This window comes from Gracilinanus agilis, chromosome 3 (genome assembly GCF_016433145.1).
Source record: "Gracilinanus agilis isolate LMUSP501 chromosome 3, AgileGrace, whole genome shotgun sequence".
Taxonomy (NCBI): Eukaryota; Metazoa; Chordata; class Mammalia; order Didelphimorphia; family Didelphidae; genus Gracilinanus; species Gracilinanus agilis.
In genome coordinates this window covers 476713805-476732669 of record NC_058132.1, presented here as the reverse complement: position 1 = coordinate 476732669, position 18865 = coordinate 476713805, and the positions used below count along the sequence as shown (strand labels likewise).

Genomic DNA, 18865 nt, shown 5'->3' with positions numbered 1-18865 from the left:
TATAAGAGACAGGAGAGAGAGAGAGAGAGAGAGAGAGAGAGAGAGAGAGAGAGAGAGAGAGAAAGTGGCTACATAGACCCTAAAAAATTTAATTTCAGAAATAATGTCCATTTCAGCATAGTTATCTTCTCTTTCCATGATGTATGACAAATAATAGAGAACAACCTGCAGATGTATATCAGTTCACATAATACATGTGTCTCTGAATTTCCCTAAGGAAGGTCATATTTTAAGTGAGTCTTGAAGGAGGTCAGGGAAATTAAGAAATGTAAGTGAGGGGAATGGCCAGAGAAAAGCAGACACAAGAGATGGAATGTAGGGCTCAAGACTAATATCAGCACAACTCAGTCAGAGAATAGAAAAAAGGGAGAAAAGTATAAGAAGACTGGAAATGTAGGATGTACTAAATGCCAAATGGATGATTTTATATTTAATCATGGAGGATCTGGAGCATCTTGAGAATGATGGTAATATGACCAGAACTACATGATAGAAAAAAAATCATCCCTTGACAGCTAAGTGGAAGACTTATTTGTGACTGGGAGACTTATGGCAGGGAGATTAGTTAAGTGACAGAGAAGGGGAATGAAGGATGTTTAGAATCACAGAGAGTTCTTAGGCTCTTTTGAAGTGTTGATTTAATTCTGATATTTTTAATGCATAATCTAAGTCTAATATCTAGTCAGCTTATAATGACTACTAGCTGTCATTTATACTGAGGTTTATTTTTAAAATACAAATAACATTTTATTTTTTCCCAATTACATGTAAAAACAAAATTTTCCATTCATTTAAAAATTTAGTTACAAAATTTCTCCCACTTTCCCTTCTTTTCTCTTTCCCTCAATTCCCTAGATTGTAAGCAATCTGATATAAATTTTACATGTAAAATCACATAAAACATTTTTCCATTTCCTAGAGATTTTTAAGATTTGCAAAGCACTTTATGTAAATTGTCTCATTTGATCCTCACTTAGAAGGTAGATGATATTGTCTATTCCCATTTTTATAGATTGGTAAACTAAAGCAGACTGAGGTTAAATTATTTGTCCAGGGTCACACAGCTAGAAAGTATTTGAGATTGTATTTTTGACTCTAGGCCCAGCAAGCCTATTTCATCTAAATGAATTATGAACACTTGAATAATAACATATCCTTTTTGAAAGAACTGAGTCAGAGTCAAAATGCTATTATTTCTCCAAATGAAATAAAATATATGAAAATGTTTCAGTTAAGATAATGGTGGAATAAGTTTCATTGTGTGCCTAAAGACAATAAAAAACTTTATTCATGGTAGGGCTCATGATGGGGAGAAATACAACTGTAGTTTAGCTAGTTTTATTTATTGAATAAAATAAAGGAGTATTTCACAAAGTCTATGAAGACACTCCAAACTAAGCCAACATCATTGCTTGATAGTCTATGACTTCAATGTGAAGGTGAAAAAAAAATGGGAGAAAAATCTACATTTGAAAATTCAGTTTGGCAGAAAACAAAAGAAAGTCCGAAAAGCCAATAGACTTACAGGCATAATAAAAAATATGAAAAAGAACAGATCTTCTGAGGTTCTTACAATTATAAGTTCTGATTGAAGACAAGAGTGGAACAACTACATTCAGTCTCTACTACCTGATTTATCTGTGTGGGGAAGTGTCAATGGACTTAAAACAAAGTCAGTCAATAAGCATTTCTTAAGCATTACTTACTGAGTACTGAATACTAGAGATAGTAAGAAAGGAAAAAAGGATAGTCCCTGTCCTTTCAGAGCTTACAGACTGATGGAAGATCCTAAATACATATAGAAGACAATTCTGCTGGAGGTAACACAATTATAAAGGCACACAGAGATTGATTTTTAAGATAACTAAAAGGAAAAGGGGAAAAAATAAAGATAAAAGATTGTACTTTTATTCACTTCTCTAAAGGATATTTTAAAAGATGCCAGTGACTCTCATGTGCCTGCCTACATGTGCCTGCATCTCTGTAGGTCTATTATATGAATGACCTAACCAAAGGGGATTTTCTTTTTTTTTTTTACCATTTATAAATATTCATTTTTAACATGGTTACATGATTCATGCTCCTACTTTCCTCTTCACCCCCTGCACATCTCCCACCCATAGCCGACGCACATTTCCACTGGTTTTAATATGTGTCATTGATCAAGACCTATTTCCAAACTGTTGTTAGTTCCATTGATGTGGTAGTTTCGAGTCTACATCCCCAATCATGTCCACCCCAACCCATGCGTTCAAGCAGTCGTTTTTCTTATATGTTTCCTCTCCTGCAGATCTTCCTCTGAATGTGGGTAGCGTTCTTTACCATAAATCCCTCAGAATTGTCCTGGGTCATTGCATTGCTGCTGGTACAGAAGTCCATTACATTCGATTACCAAAGGGGATTTTCTATAACAGACCACAGTCACAACTGGAAAATATAAAGACTTACAGTATATATTATTTGTTAGTTTCAATCAACAAATAAATCAACAAATCAATAAATTCATGAATTCATGAATAGATACAAGCATATTTACATACATTCATGAACAAAAGCATTTAATTTGGTAGAATAGGAGAGGCTCTCTTCAAATGATTGGAATGAGAAGGAGGTAGAGGGCTGTTACATTGAAAAACAAGTCATAGGACCTGATTTCAAATCCCAATTCTTCCACTTATTATTACTTCTGTAACCTTAGGCAAGTCACAACCTCTCAATTTTCTCTTCTGTAAAAGGAAAAGGAAGGACTATATGATTTCTATGGTAGCTTCCTGTTCTGTATCTATAAGTACTGAAGAAGCTCTCTTTAAAGAGAATGTCTATCACACATGCTCCACTATTTAATAATCTGTTGTTTTACTGATGAGGACACTTATTCTGCCACTGTGAATTGCCATCTATTAACTGTAGATGGTCTTCCCAAGTTTATGGCCAAAATAAAGTACCACTCTGAACAACTTGTTGATGATGAGTCTCTCTAAACTTGGTGTGTCAGGTCCTTGGATTAAAGATGTATAGATGAACTGATGAACATATCATAGAGCCAATATTCAAATGAGAGCTTTTTATTTTTTTTAGCTAGGTATGCCTTAGAGTATATACAGTACTAAAATAGCCTTCTAAAACCATACCTTGTATATCAATGTACATTAAAATAGGATCACAGATGTAGAGTTGGAAGGGATATTAAAGGCAATCTAGTTGGAACTCATCATTTTATAGATATGAGAACTGATGCCCAGAGAGATTATTGTTAAAATATGTTAAAATATTATAGGATTACATGATTAGATGACCCACTGGATTTGTCAATAGTGTACAAGACATAAAAGCAAGACCAAAGAGTGATCACTACTATCATGAATAATGCCCTATAAAGAGCCCATATAAAAGTTTTTCCTCTTCTCCAAATATCCCCACTTGTAGGTCCCAATGTACTAATTTCCTGGAGCTCTGAAACACTATAAAGTCTTCTATAGCCTCTCTTTTTTTAAAAGCCCTTACTTTTGTCTTAGAATCAACAGTCTCTATATGGGTGCCAAGATAAGGGCTAGGCCACTAGGGTTAAGTGGCTGGGGTAACACAGCTAGGAAGTGAATGAGGCTAGATTCAAACTAAGAACCTCCTCTCTCCTTCCACTGAGCTACTACCTGTCCTCTCCTACAGTTTCTTGAAAGAATTAGTTTAACAACTCCTTCAAAAGACAAAAGGAATAAAAAAAATGAAAAAGAACACTGAATTTAGAACCCTAGTATTTGCTACTTATTAGCTATGTAATCTGACCAAAATCAATTGACCTCCTTGAGCCTCAGGTTCTGATATCTAAGGTTTTTCCTTATTCTGAATCCTATAGCTTTATGGAAAACATATTTTGCCCAGTTCAGTATTTGCAATTGGGAGAGACAATTGACTGAGTAAATATACTAGTTAAGACTTTTGGCAGGTGCTTCATGACAGACAGTGAGTTGGGCGTGCCATGCCTGAACAAGAGGAGAATAAGAGAAGGAGATCTGGATAAATTTCATGTGGAAATTATGCAGCAATTATTTTCTTTAAAAATGTGTTCATTTGTTCTTAAACACAAAGAAAAAACAAATTAATTTTTCACATATACACTGTAACAGAAAAAAATGACTACACACACACACATATATGCATATATATATAAATCTATTACATATGGCTCACTTTTTTATGGTAGTTGATAAATTAAATATGAAAGTGCTATGAAGCATTTTCAATTTGCCCAAAGTGCTCATTGATATAAAAGTTCCTCTTTTTACATCAGTTAGGGATATGGCATATTGTGAAACACCACATTTTCAGAAGAATCAAGATGAGGAAGGTAAGCTGAGATAAATGGTATCATGCCTGGGAGCTAGGGAGATCTGGGTTCAAGTACAGGCTCTGATCCATAACAGCTATGTGACTCTGAGCAAGTTACTTAAATATCTTATTGACCGAGACAAATCTAAGTATTAGTTGCAAAACAGATGTTGATCTGAATTAGCAAAGGAGAATCCTTACATGTCCCCTACCATAGTGAGAAGACAGTTTGGGGAAAACTACAACCAAGAGATATTTAAGAGATATCTTATTTAAGAGATATTTAAGAGATATTTCAACTGTATAACTAGAATGGTGGTCATTCCCAAGTTTTTAATTTGTTCTCTCCAGGTATTAAAACAACCAGTAGAAGTCCTCCAGTACACTGAATCAGTCTTCTTTTTAAATTTAAATTTGTTTATTTGTTTGTTACATTAAAATACCCAGTTAACCTCCCCTCACCTTCTCTCCCCCCATCAATCTATCTAAAGAGGACTTAAGTGAAAACAAACCAAAAGTGGACAAGAATCACACAAGACATGAAGGTGTGGATGAATCAGGATGTGTACTTGTAGGACACACAGAGTGATGAGATCATGACCTATGTATGAGTATCTAAGAAACCTTGAGGGATGGATGAGGCAATAATTTAAGCCTGAAGTTTTGCCACTTACAAACCAACTGAAAGATTTTGACCTAGAAGGGGAGCTAAATATTTCCCCTATCTGGCCGACTTGGAAGTAAATCACAGAAAAAAAATATCATCTTTTGGGTTATAAGCCAAATTTTCCTCTTAAATAATAACCCATTTTTTTTCCTCCAGAAGAGACACATGCCTCATGATTTAAGCTTATCGGCTATGGTAACTTTAATCCTAGATTATCTGGCAAAATGCTTGTATGACCTCAATTCTTACTATCCAACTTGAGAGAGGTATTGATGGTTGATTTATGTTAATAATTGTTCCCAAAATGTGATAGCCAGTAGGGTAGTGGGGAAAGCGAGAACTACTGCTACTGGAAGCGCCTAAAGCTCTAGAGTACATTTGGAAGAGGAATTAAAAATGTTTGACTAACATTTAAATATGAAGCAGGCTTATGCAATATTCCAAACATTCTAATCAAACATTCAGAGAAATTCTCCCCAATGCTGACAACCACAAGGATGAGAAAGTGTGAGGGAGGGAGGGGAGGATGTTGTAATTATAATCGTTTAATATCTTTAGGAAAATACACTGAACTGGAAATAGAAATACTTAGGTTTTAATCCTGGTTCTGCTACATTCTGCCTGTGTGACCTTAGACAAATCATTAGACCTTTCTGATTCTCTGTTTCTTCATCTATAAATTCAATAAATAAACATTAAGTACTTATCGTGTGCTGGTCACAGGGCTAAGCTCTTAAAAGAGTGGAGGCTAGATTAGGTAATTTCTAAGGCCTTTTTCAACTATAAATCCTGTGACTTCATAAAGATGGCATGTGTCCTTATTCATCCATATTTTATCTATTTCTCCAGATTCAAAGCTAGAAGAATGGAGGAAGGGAAATTATATCTATATGGGCCATTAGTAATGTTCTTACTCTATTAGGCTTCCTCTATTGGTCAAATATCCTTGATTGATCCATTTTCTAAGTCACCCTCATACCTTACATTTGAATACAAGTTTGGAGCCCACAAGACACACACACACACACACTCTCTCTCTCTCTCTCTCTCTCTCTCTCTCTCTCTCTCTCTCTCTCTCTCTCAATCACTCACACACACACACACTTTTTCTTTTTTTGCTTTCTACATATTTGCTTTTTTTTTTTTCCTATCTCCTTGCCATTTTGATTTGAGGGTTAATATTTTCTTGTTTAGTCATTCCAGTTATATCTAACGTTTTGTGACCCCATTTTGGGGTTTTCTTGGCAAAGATAATGGAGGGGTTTGCTGTTTTCTTCTAAAGCTCACTTTTTAGACTAATGTGGCCAGTGTCTGTGAAATGTTTAAATTTCTGAGCAGTTTGATTTTCACTCAGTGCCTGGGGAAATTGTAGTATAGAGAATTGTTTTTTATCCTTTTTAGTCCAGATCTGTGATCATAGTGGTACGGGGAATTTCCTGCAAAGAAACCCTTTTTACTAGTTGAGTTCAGCAATTGATCCCTAATTTATTGTTAGAGACCTGCCTCAAATGACTTACTCAGGGTCACTCAGTCAATATCATTCAGAAGTAGAGCTTGAACCCAGCTTTTCCTAACTCCAAAGTCAATACTCAGTCTGCTATATCACCTCAGCATGTAAGAGAAATAATTCCCTTGAAAGGAGAAGACAAATACCACTGAAGGACAATTAAAATAGAGAAACTACTAAGTTATGAAATCACTAAGAAAGAAGGGAAGAAGATCTATCAGAATTACTAAGTTGTTTAATGTAGTTTCTCAATTTACTCGACACAGAATCAAATCTAGATAGCATGCTTAAGGAATATTTAGGGATTGCCTTTATGTTCATTATTGGCATTAGATAATATTGCTGCATGCATCAGTCTTTCCCAGCCAGTAATAGTAGTAAGATATCAGATGTCAGGGAATGTTATGGTACATATTTCTGGATCCTGAATGCAATTCTGATGCAATCTCTGCTTTACTCATTCACCCCATCAAATTGATTTGGTTTTAAAACCTAAACCTTTCACTGGTCCTTAAAACAGTGCATTATCACTGGCCAGCTATAGTCTAAATCTATTTTATTTTCCTCTAAAGAATATAGACATTACTTTATGATTATAGTTGTAGGAATGTTCTTTACCATAGCATCTTCTGACAGATATGAGAAATCAGAGGATGTACAACAAGTAAGTGACTAAGCCTCTGACTCACTCTTGGTACTAAAACCTACGCTCCCTGTATGTGGTCTGTGACATCCTGTTCAGTTTCTAAATGGTCAGTGTGCCATCTAAGTGACTTTCAGCACTCCTGTAAAAATCGCAGGATAATGAAAAAGGTCATAGATACAGAGTTGGATGGGACCTAGAGAGGTCATCTAGTTCAACATCTTTATTTTACAGATAGAGTAATTGAGGCCTGGAGAACTGATCTGGCCAAACACTGGTAGTAAGTGGCAAAGACAGGATTTGAACTCAGGTCTTCTGACACCAAATGTAGTCATCTTTCTACTGGATTTTAGTTAGGAAAGTGAAAACTTAGCCCAAATGCTTTCACAAGTCATTTCCCTGGGTAGCTAATTCTGAAACTGCTGAACTTCATTCAGGGAGATAAGAGAGACCCAAAGGATCAGTCAAAGAAAGGATTATTTCATTTTTTGTATTTGTATCTCCAGTGCCTGGCATACTGTACTTTAATAAATACTTGTTGACTACCTTACTGATACAGGATTAAAAAGCAAATTACTTGTACTGAAATGTGTATCATCCACAGATGATCTAAAGAGTTCCCAGTTATAAGTTAGGCATCTATGTGCAAACATGTGTCCCCCTCAATTGAAAGGACCAGTTCATAACTCCACCAGCAATGCATTAATGTCCCAATTTGGCCACATCGCCTCCAAAATTCATTACTCTTCCCTTCTTTCATTTTAGCCAATCTGCCAGGTGTGAGGTGATGCCTCAGAGTTGTTTTGATTTGCATTTCTCTAATTATTAGAGATTTAGAACACTTTCACATGTGCTTATTGATACTTTTGATTTCTTTATCTGAAAATTGCCTATTCATGTCTCTTGCCCATTTATCAATTGGGGAATGGCTTGATTTTTTATACAATTGGTTTAACTCTTTGTATATTTGAGTAATTAGGCCCCTGTCAGAGTTTTTTGTTATAAAGATTTTTTCCCCAATTTGTTGTTTCCCTTCTGATTTTGGCTGCATTGTTTTTGTTTGTACAAAAACTTTTTAGTTTAATATAATCAAAATCATTTATTTTACATTTTGTAATTTTCTCTAAGTCTTGCTTGGTTTTAAAATCTTTCCTTTCCCAGAGATCTGATAAGTATACTATTCTGTGTTCACTTATTTATAGTTTCCCTCTTTATATTCAAGTCATTCACCCATTCTGAATTTATCTTGGTGTAGGGTGTGAGATGTTGATCTAAGCTTAATCTCGCCTATATTGTTTTCCAAATTTCCCAGCAGTTTTTGTCAGATATTGGATTTTTGTCCCAAAAGTTGGGCTCTTTGGGTTTATCATACACTGTCTTGCTGATATCATTTACCCCAAGTCTATTGCACTGATCCTCCCTTCTGTCTCTTAGCCAGTACCATATTGTTTTGATAACTGCTGCTTTATAGTATAGTTTAATATCTGGTACTGCTAGGCCCCCTTCCTTCACATTTTTTCATTATTTCCCTTGATATTCTTGATCTTTTGTTATTCCAAATGAACTTTGTTATAGTTTTTTCTAATTCAGTAAAGGGCTATAAAAGAATGCCTGCCCTTTGATCCAGCCATACCATTGTTGGGTTTGTACCCCAAAGAGATCATAGATAAACAGACTTGTACGAAAATATTTATAGCTGCACTTTTTGTGGTGGCAAAAACTGGAAAATGAGAGGATGTCCTTCAATTGGGGAATGGCTGAACAAACTGTGGTATATGCAGGTGATGGAATACTATTTTGCTAAAAGGAATAATAAACTAGAGGAGTTCCAGGCGAACTGGAGAGACCTCCAGGAACTGATGCAGAGCGAAAGGAGCAGAGCCAGAAGAACATTGTACACAGAGACTGATATACTGTGGCACAATCGAATGTAATGGACTTCTGTACTAGCAGCAATGCAATCACCCAGGACAATTCTGAGGGATTTATAGTAAAGAATGTTACCCACATTCAGAGGAAGAACTACAGGAGTGGAAACAGAAGAAAAACAACTGCTTGAACACATGGGCTGAGGAGGACATGATTGGGGATGTGGACTCGAAACTATCACACCAATGCAACTATCAACAATTTGGAAATAGGTCTTGATCAAGGACACATGTTAAAACCAATGGAAATGTGCACTAGCTATGGGGGGGGCGGAGGGGAGATTGGGGGGTGAAGGGGAAAGTAAGAGCATAATCATGTAACCATGTTAACTTTTCAAAAAAATAAATATTAAAAAAAAAAAGTAAGACTGCTTACCTTGAACAACAACCAGTAAGTAAGCTTCTTGACCACTTTTGTAAGCCAAAACACATGCTTGTAGAGGTTAGTGTTCACCACTCCGGGATCTACTACATTAGCAGTCACGTGACTCCCTCCAGCTGCAAGAAGCTGTTGTAGTTGATAGGAAAAAAGTACCAAGGCAAGCTTGCTCTGGGCGTAGGCTCCACAAGGTGTATAACAGTATCTGTGAAGGAAAAGACAGGCTGTGCTGAGGAAAAGTTGAGAAGTCGGATCTTTGATCACATGACTACACCAAAATGCACAGAAAACAAATAAATAATATGCTAAATAGTCTCATCCCTAAGTTAATGGGATATTTATTTTATAGAGTAGTTGTTGCATGGGAGAAACTTTATTTTCTGATTAGGTTGAAAATGAATTCGTAATCATAAGTAGTTGTATATATATATGTATATGTATATATATATAGCTATATTGTGCTTTCAGATTTACATATCCCTTTACAAATATTAACTCACTTTGTCCTCTCAACAACAGATATTAATAGAAAAAAATCTTTTTAATGTTTCCTGATCAGGTGCCACTATATCCTCCAAAAACTCCTACTTGTAACAAATACAATTTCTGCAATTGATTTGGAATACTGGGAAAGTCTTGTTTCAAAAAGTTTCTTAGAATTGTTTCAGTTCTAATTTTTATTTAATATCTGGTTTGGGAAATTTTAGGTGATAGATGAAATCACCCTTGTGAAAGAACACAAGGTTTGTGGCAAGTGTTCTCTTCATGAAAACATCTATGTTCATTTTAGAAATTTGGCTTTTAGGAACTCCTACTGCCTATTTTGACAACCACTGAAAGTAAGAAAAGCCTTTTTCTATTTAATGTCATGAGGAAGGGAAACATTGAAATATTCATAATTTTTCTAGCTTATTTCTCTAACTGCTGTCTTCTTATTACCCAGTGAATGGAAGATCCCGTCAACTCTTAACTGTTGTCTCAAACCGTTATCCATTAAAAACATTCTTTGTTCTTTTGTACAGAGATTCCTCAGTCATCATCTAGGTAACTAGATGATAAAGTGTATAGAACATTAGGTGTGGAGTTAGGAAGAGCTGAGTTAGTATTTGACCTCGGACTAGCTATGTCACCCTGGACAAATCATTGAAGTCTGCCTCCATTTCTCCTTTGGTAAAATGGAGATAATAATAGCACCACTGCCCAATGTTGCTGTGAGAATAAAATGAGATAATATTTGTAAAATTGAGCAGACAGAACTTTGAGAGCCTTAAAGTACTATGTAAATACCCAGAATTTACTATAGTGCCTAGCATAGAGCAGATGTTTAATAAATGTTTATTGATCTATTTGTATTATTATCATCATTATAATAGTAACTGACATTTCTACATGGAGAGATGAAAATTATAGTTCCTAAGAACTTTATCATTACTAGGGCAGTTAGGAGTATAGGTATTATGGGATGATATCTAAAGAAATAAAATTATGGGGTGAGAAAGGAATGTACTGGGAGAAGGGAGAAGAGAGAGGTAGACTTCGGTAAATTATCTCATACACAAAAAGGCACAAAGAAGCTTTCACAGTGGAGGGTGAGATAGGAAAAGTAAGAAGGGAGTGTCTGAACTTTACTCATCATAATTGGCTAGAGGAAAGAATACACACACTCGACTGCCTATAGAAATCTATCTTATACTACAGGAAAGTAGGAGGAGAAAGGAATAAGATAAGGACAGGGAGGGCAAATTGGGAGAGGCAGTGGTCAGAAGCAAAATACTTTTGAAGATGAATAGGGTGAAAGGAAAGAGGATAAGATAAGAGGATAAACAAGGTAAAAATAGGATGGAGATTAATACATAGCAAGTGTAATGGTAAAAAAAAAATTGCAAGTTTCTCTACTAACGGTCTCATTTCTCAAATACAGAGAGAAATAAGTCAAATGTAGATGAATTCAAGTCATTCCCTAATTGGTCAAAGGATATGAACTGGTAGTTTTCAGATGAACTGATCAAAACTATCTACAGTTATGTAAATTTTTTTTCTAAATCATTATTAATTAGAGAAATGCAAATTAAAACAACTCTGAGGTACGAACCAACACTTATGAGCTTGACTATTATGACAGAAAAGGAAAATGACAAAAGTTGGAGGTATGTGGGAAAAGTGAGACACTAATGCTCTGTTGGGAGGATCATGAACTGATTCAATTGTTCTGGAGAATAATCCCATATTATGCCCAAAGAGCAATAAAGCCATACATACTCTGACCAAGCAGTAGCATTACAAAGTCTGTATCACAAAGAGATGAAAAAGGGAAAGGAAAAGGACCTTTTTGTACAAAAATATTGATCACAATAATTTTTGTAGTGGCAAAGAATTGGAAAGTGAGGAAATTCATATCAATTTGGGAATTGGCTGAGAAAACTGTGATATATGATTATAATGGAATACTAAAGTGGTATAAGAAATGAAGAGCAGGATGATTCCAGAAAAACCTGGAAAGAGTTATATGAACTGATGGAAAGTAAAGTGAATAAAACCAGAACACTGTACACAGTAATAGCAATATTGTACAATGAATAACTGTGACTGAATTAGCTTTTTTCAAAATTATAATAATCCAAGACAATCCCAAAGGACTCATTATGAAAAATGCTATCTGCATCTAGAGAAAGAATTGTTGAAGACTGAATCCAGACCAAAGCATACTAGATTTCATTTTCTTACTTTTTTTTGTTGGAGTTTTCTTCCACAAAAGGACTAATATGGAAAGATGTTTCCATGATTGCACATACAGAATTTATATCAGATTGTTTAACATCTAAGCAAGGGGAAAAGCAAGGGAGGGAGAGAAGAAGAGAATCAAGGAGTCAATTTCTTTTTTGAAAATTGATGTTGAAAATTATTTTCACATGTAATTGGGGAAAATTTATGAAATTTAAAAAATAATAGTTAGCTGACATTTATATACTACTTTACAGAGTGTTTTCATCCATAATTTCACTTGGTGCTTAAGACAAGGATCTGAGATAAAGTAAGAATTGTTATGCTAATATTATAAATGAAGAACTGAAGTTCCCATGATGATTTGTTTATATTAGTAATTGTGTTGGTTTCCCTGCTGGGAAGTCCTAAAAACTTCTCAGCCAGATATTCACAGTTGATCAGCCTCTGACTCTGTTCCAAGTGACTTCTGGGGGTCCTCTGGCTTAGTGAGAGCTTCACAGCCACACCTGTACTGCCCCCTTTCCTTTTTGTCCATCCATTTCTCACTTCTTTGCCTGAGCTCTGTTGCATCACAGAGAGCAGCTGACCTACTCATCATGGCATGTTTCTGCTTTTTGGATTTATGTGGCACTGAAGGGTTAGAGTTGAGTTCCATGCAGGTGTGGCAGGTGGTCAGGGAAGGGGGCAGCTGAGTGAACACATCAGGAGTGAAGGATTAGCCTTCTCTGCTGTAAGTTCTTCCCATAATTACCTTGTTAGGGATCTTGGTGTCATAGACCTTGGAGGCAAAGATTGCATTTTGTGCTGTGCAAAAATTTCTTTTTTGGAGAGGTTTGAGAAATTGTTAGGACAGAGTAAACATGTGGTCCTTTGTCATATTGGTCATGTGACCCAGCAGTGTTCATAAGCCCTTTTTTATATCCTCTTCTTACTACTTACACTCTACTGTATTAGATCCAATGCACCTCATGCTATGTGGGTGGGCACACTATTGTTTGTGTGTATATACAAGCAGCTATTTTATTTTTGTAGAGAGATTCAGAAAATTTGTGAATTAGGGTTTATATATTCGTTGTTCTGTTGGGGATAATAATGTAAGACAGGTCCTTTATTTAATGAAGAGAGACAATATGAACAAAATTTGAGTAACATTTTAAAAATTTAAATACATGATCATTTACTACTGGTAGTTTCAATGGCACAGCAGTGTAAAGGATATCCTAACTTTTGAGTTTATAATTTTTTCTTCCTGACTTCAGATTTGAATATTCCCTATTAGCTTACATTTGATCTTTTGTGTGTGTGTGTGTGTGTGTGTGTGTGTGTGTGTGTGTGTGTGATGCAAACCTATATGTGAAAACACAAAAAGAGGCTCTTTCTGGATCTAATTTAATTTCTAAATAAAATAAATTATGGACTGTGTATACAGAGAAAAGGAAAATATCAGCACTCCTAATCATCATGCCTATGTGAAGATAGATACTTATAGTCCTAGAGTAACAAACTCCCTAGGACATTTAAATTATTTTGCTGTAGTGACATTTTTATATCAAATACAAGCTAGAAATAAAATTCCCACTCTGTAGGGTGTGTGGATGAAACACAGTTGATGTTCTAACCTCCCTACAGTGAAATAATAAGGTAAAAGTTCTTTGATTCTTTCTAATTTGGGGTTTTATTTTTGCATTGTTGACTCATTCTGGTGATTTTCCCCTCTTTATGTTAAATGGTTAGGAAAATTAAGATAGGGAAGAATGAGCAAAGTTAAAAAGTACTTGTTAGTTGAAAAGATAATGGCAAGAAAAAACATGGACTTCAAATACAGCTGAAGTTAATTCATAACTGGTTCTTTCTTGGCATATAATAGAAGAACATTAGCACTTTATGGTTTAATTGCTCTTTACAGTTTTCAAAGAGATTACAACCACATTATCTTATTTAATCCTCCCAATAGTATTGTAAGATAGGCAGGAAAATCTGTATTATTCTCATTTTTCTTCTTCTTTTTTTTTTTAACAAAGAAACAGATTCAGAGAAATTAGTTGACTTGCCCATAATCATATAACTAATAATTGAAGCTGGGCTTTTGACACTTAGTCCAATGATCCTTTCCTTGTGTAATGCCCCTTTCCTGAACATATTAGATACAGAGATCAGAGGAAACATCTGTTGTCTGAGATTATTTATAATGGAGAATTATTTATTGTCACCAAAATCAACCAAGCACTATTGCTATAGACTACATATCATATGTTAACTAGTTTATTTTCAATAATAGTTTTAAGTATGAGATTTTATTTAGACATTTCTCTATATATATTATACATGTACCTATAGATCATATACATATATTTGCACAGATGCACACACTTCATGTATATGTGTATATATGTTGTCAGAAAAAATCTGACTTTAAATGCTATTGCTCTAAGTCATCTGTGAATTCAGTTGTCACGGTTTTTTTGTAAACCAAGGTAATTTTTCTTAAAAATCAGCAGTGTCAAATTGGTAAGTATTTATTAAGGACCTACTACATGTCAAGCATTGTGTTAATCACTGTTAATAAAAAGAAAGGCAAAAAAAAATCTCTGCCCTCAAGAAATTCACAGACTAATAAGGCATTTTAAATTTAAGGAAACATAAATAGATGCATCAGATATCAAACTCATTCCTTTTATCCTATTGACAGATATCAATGGACAACTATCAGAAGGCATCTGTGGCATAGAATTGATCATCTCTTAATTTCATGTTATCTTTAATAAGTGGCTTGGTTTTCAATTTAGTTTTAATGAAATCAGAGCTAGAGTTTTAGTTTAAATTAGTTTATTAGGTTTAAATAATCTGTTTAAATTGCATTGTGATCTGTCCAAACATAGATATATCTCTTCTCATCTCCATGTTGCAGATCCAGTGTACCTTGCATTATTTTAGGTTTATTTAATTTAACACTTCACAACTGATGCCTTCTTTCTATTACCCATAATTGTTTCGTTCATTTATATCACTTCACGTGGGGTCAAAGTTGAAGTCTACACAAAGTTATTAATCAAAAGTCAGGAAAAATCTCAAAAGATATCATGAATTATATCATAGGGATTTATGAGCCCTTATGAGGCCTTTCAGTAAAACAGAAAACTCATTATCTGGTATAAAATTAGTTTTACAAAGAGATATTATTAGTTTTATATATGGATAGGCATATATTGATAATGATATGATATTATATAATAGTCATGGTACAAGAAAGGATTCTATTTTTAAAACATGAATATAAGGGCAGCTCCCTGGCTCACTGGATAGAGATCCAGGCCAGGAGGCAGGAGGCCATGGGTTAAGATCTGGCATCAGACAGAAGGTAAAGTTTTAAAGGAAAAAAAAATGTAGATAACTTTTTATTTCAGTTCATCTACAGAGATGTAAATAAATTTCAAAATTTACCATTCTACTGGTGATATGAGTCACCTAAAAAGGCACAATGGAAGTGAAATCAGTCAAACCAAATTTGTATGTTATCCACTTTTCATAATTATTTTTTAAGGCAGCATTCACTCCAGTGAGGCAAACAATAGTTCATTGAATAGAGAACTGGGCCTAGCGTCAAAAAGACTAAAATTCAAATGTAGCCTCAGAAACTTTATATCTGTGTAACCCTAGGCAAGTTACTTAATATCTCTCCCTGCTCAGATCCCTTCACCCCACCACCCTCCACCATCCCCTTGACTTTGGAATAATGGCCTGATCTGGTCTTTGTAAATCTATTTTTTGTCTCTTTCTCCCTCTGGAAATGGTATCTTTTTGAATCCAACACTGTGCCTACCCTTTCAACCATCAATACCATTACCAGTTACTCTCCCAAAGAGATTTTTTAAAAAGGAGAGGGAGTACCTATTTGTACAAAAATATTTATTGCAGTTCTTTTTGTGTTGGCAAAGAATTGGAAATTGAGGAGATGTCCATCATTTGGGGAATGGCTGAACAAATCGTGGTACATGTTGGTAATGGAATACTATTTTGCTATAAGAAATGATAAGCAAGAAGATTTCAGGAAAAGCTGGAAAGATCTGTGGGAACTGATGCAAAGCAAAATAAGCAGAACCAGGAGAACATTATACATAATAACAGCAATGTTGTCCAATGATTAACTGTGAAAACTTGGCTAATCTCAGCAATGCAATGATCAGGGACAATCCTGAAAGACATATGTTGGGGAATGCCATCCACTTCCAGAGAAAGAATTGTTGGAGTCGTCTTTCACATCGATGTATCTTTGGTTTTATTTGGGGGTTTTAGTAATGTATTAGCGTGCTCTTAAAATGGCCAATATGGAAGTGCAAAAAAAATGACAAGCAGGATAATTTCAGAAAAATCTGGAAAGATTGACATGATTGGATTCAAAGTGAAGTGAGCAGAACCAGAAGAGCACTGTATACAGTGACAGCAATATTTCTTAATGAACAACTGTGAATGACCTCGTTATTCTCAGCAATCCAGTGATTCAACACAATTCCAGGGATTCATGATGAATAATGCCATCTGTCCTCCAAGAAAGAGCTATTGGAGTCTGAATGCTGAGTGAAACATACCATATTTAATTTTCTTTCCTTCTTTTTTCACTTGAGATCTCTTCCACAAAATGACTAATATAGAAAAATGTTTTATATGATTACACATGTAAAATCTGCATCAGATTGCTTACCAAGAGGTGGTGGGGAAAGGCAAAGAGGGAAGGTAGGAAGAAGGGAGAGAATTTGGGACTCAAAACTTTTTAAAAATGAATGTTAAATTGTTTTAACATGTAATGGGGAAAAATAAAAAAAAACATTTTTTAAAAAAAGAAATGGAGCTGTTTTGTAAATTAACAATAACAAAAAAAGAAATCCTACTTCTGTTTCCTAAACTGTTAAGTGGTGATAATAATAGCACCTATCTCACAGGGTCATTGTATGGATCAAGTAATAAAATATTTGTAAAGGACAGCAAAGTGGCTGGCACTCTAGTAGGTGTTATGTGAATGATTGTTTTTTTCCCTTCCTATAATCGTTTTTTTAGGGGGAAAGTTTTTTATTTGTACAAATTAATATCTGATTAAGGATATGAATAGATATAAACATAATTATAAGGAAATACAGCCAGTCTAGCACCATTCAATATATTAAAACATTGTAATAGTTGAGAAATATTAGCAACTTCATTTCTGGAAGATAATCCACTATCACACAATTTAGGGTTATTTGCAAGTCAGAGTCAAAAAGCAACATTAAACAATATATTCAAGACATTAATACAAAAACAAACATATTTTTCCCAAATGTCAAAATGGAGATACATATTTATTGATCATGAATAATGGCTATGGCTAGTACTAGGAAGCTCATAAAAATGGCTAGAAAATAAAAGCTACCATATTCATAAATACTGTATTGCTAATACACCTGTTATGCATCAATAAATAATAATAATATGGTACCATAGAAAAATTCACATGATTAACCCCAGCCCTCAGGAGCATTTATTCTAGGTCTTCCATGATTTTATATCACTTGTAGCAATACTGATATTGATGCTAAAATACAACACTGAAAATATAAACAAACACACTAAAGATTAGTATACTTTGGAAAGACAACATTTCACTGTTAACCATGAGATATTTTTCCCCCAGGAAAGGAGGACTTTGTTGAATGGTACACATGGGAACTACTGAAAGTAAAACTAGAGTGATTAACAAAACAATAAACTAAGCCCTGATTTGTATCCTTTACCAACTTCCACGATATAAATGTTTATGCTGAAAATTTAACAATCAGTTCTCTGGAGTCAATTATGACTTGACTTCACCTTACTCTTGCATATCACTATAATTTTTCCTTTATTCCTTCACTCTTCTTGAGATCTATACTTTATAACAAAAAATTTCTTAAAACAGGAAGAAAAGTCTAGCAAACCAAATAACACATTGAATAAGTCTGACATGATATTCCACCCATATGGTCCCCTACATTTGCAAAGTGGAGTAATGAATTTTTACCTATGTCTTCTTTGAGACTAACCTGAGTCACTATAATTTTCAAAATTCAGTTTTGATTGTTTTGTTGATGATCTTTCCATTTTCCCTGTTGTACTTATTGCATATACTGTTTACCTAATTCTGCTTACTTCACTTGGTTATCAACTTGGCTATTTTTTAAAAGTTCAGATCTAGAATACTAGCTCGACTTCTGGTTAAGATGGCGGCAGAGTAAGGAGCAGCTGCTCGATCTCTCCTGACCGAACCACACAGAACCCCTCAAGGGGAAATAAAAACGAGTCCAGAGGAACGAAGGAACCCCACAACAGGGCGCAGCATTGAAGGTACGCAGAATCGGGGCATTTCCACACTTTAAAGGGGTGAAACAGTTCACACTAAAACACGAGAGGAAGAAGCCCCTCCCCCACCCCCCACACCGCACAAGCCGGTAAACAGGACTGGGGCAACCAGAAAATCACTGGCAGCCCCTGAGCCCGTACCTGTGCGCTGCAAGACAAGGGACCCCAGGTGGCTGGGACTCTCCCTGAGCGCCCACGTGGGTGAAGGCACCGCCTCCAGCAGGGACAAAGGCCCCTAAAACTCGGTCTTTCCCAAGCACTGAAGGCATCGCCTCAGGTGCGAATAAAGATCTCCAGCCCACGGACTTTCACTACCTTCTGC

The 18865-nt window shown here is 35.2% G+C and overlaps 1 protein-coding gene across 1 annotated transcript in view; it reads right to left on the bottom strand.

Annotated features, from left to right (window-relative positions):
* Positions 1–18865, bottom strand: part of DHRSX (dehydrogenase/reductase X-linked) — a 374374-nt gene that overhangs the window by 74901 nt on the left and 280608 nt on the right. Inside the window, exon 6 of the mRNA XM_044669282.1 lies at positions 9448–9655. Within this exon, the coding sequence (XP_044525217.1) occupies positions 9448–9655 (208 nt within the window). The remainder of the gene's footprint in view (positions 1–9447; positions 9656–18865) is intronic.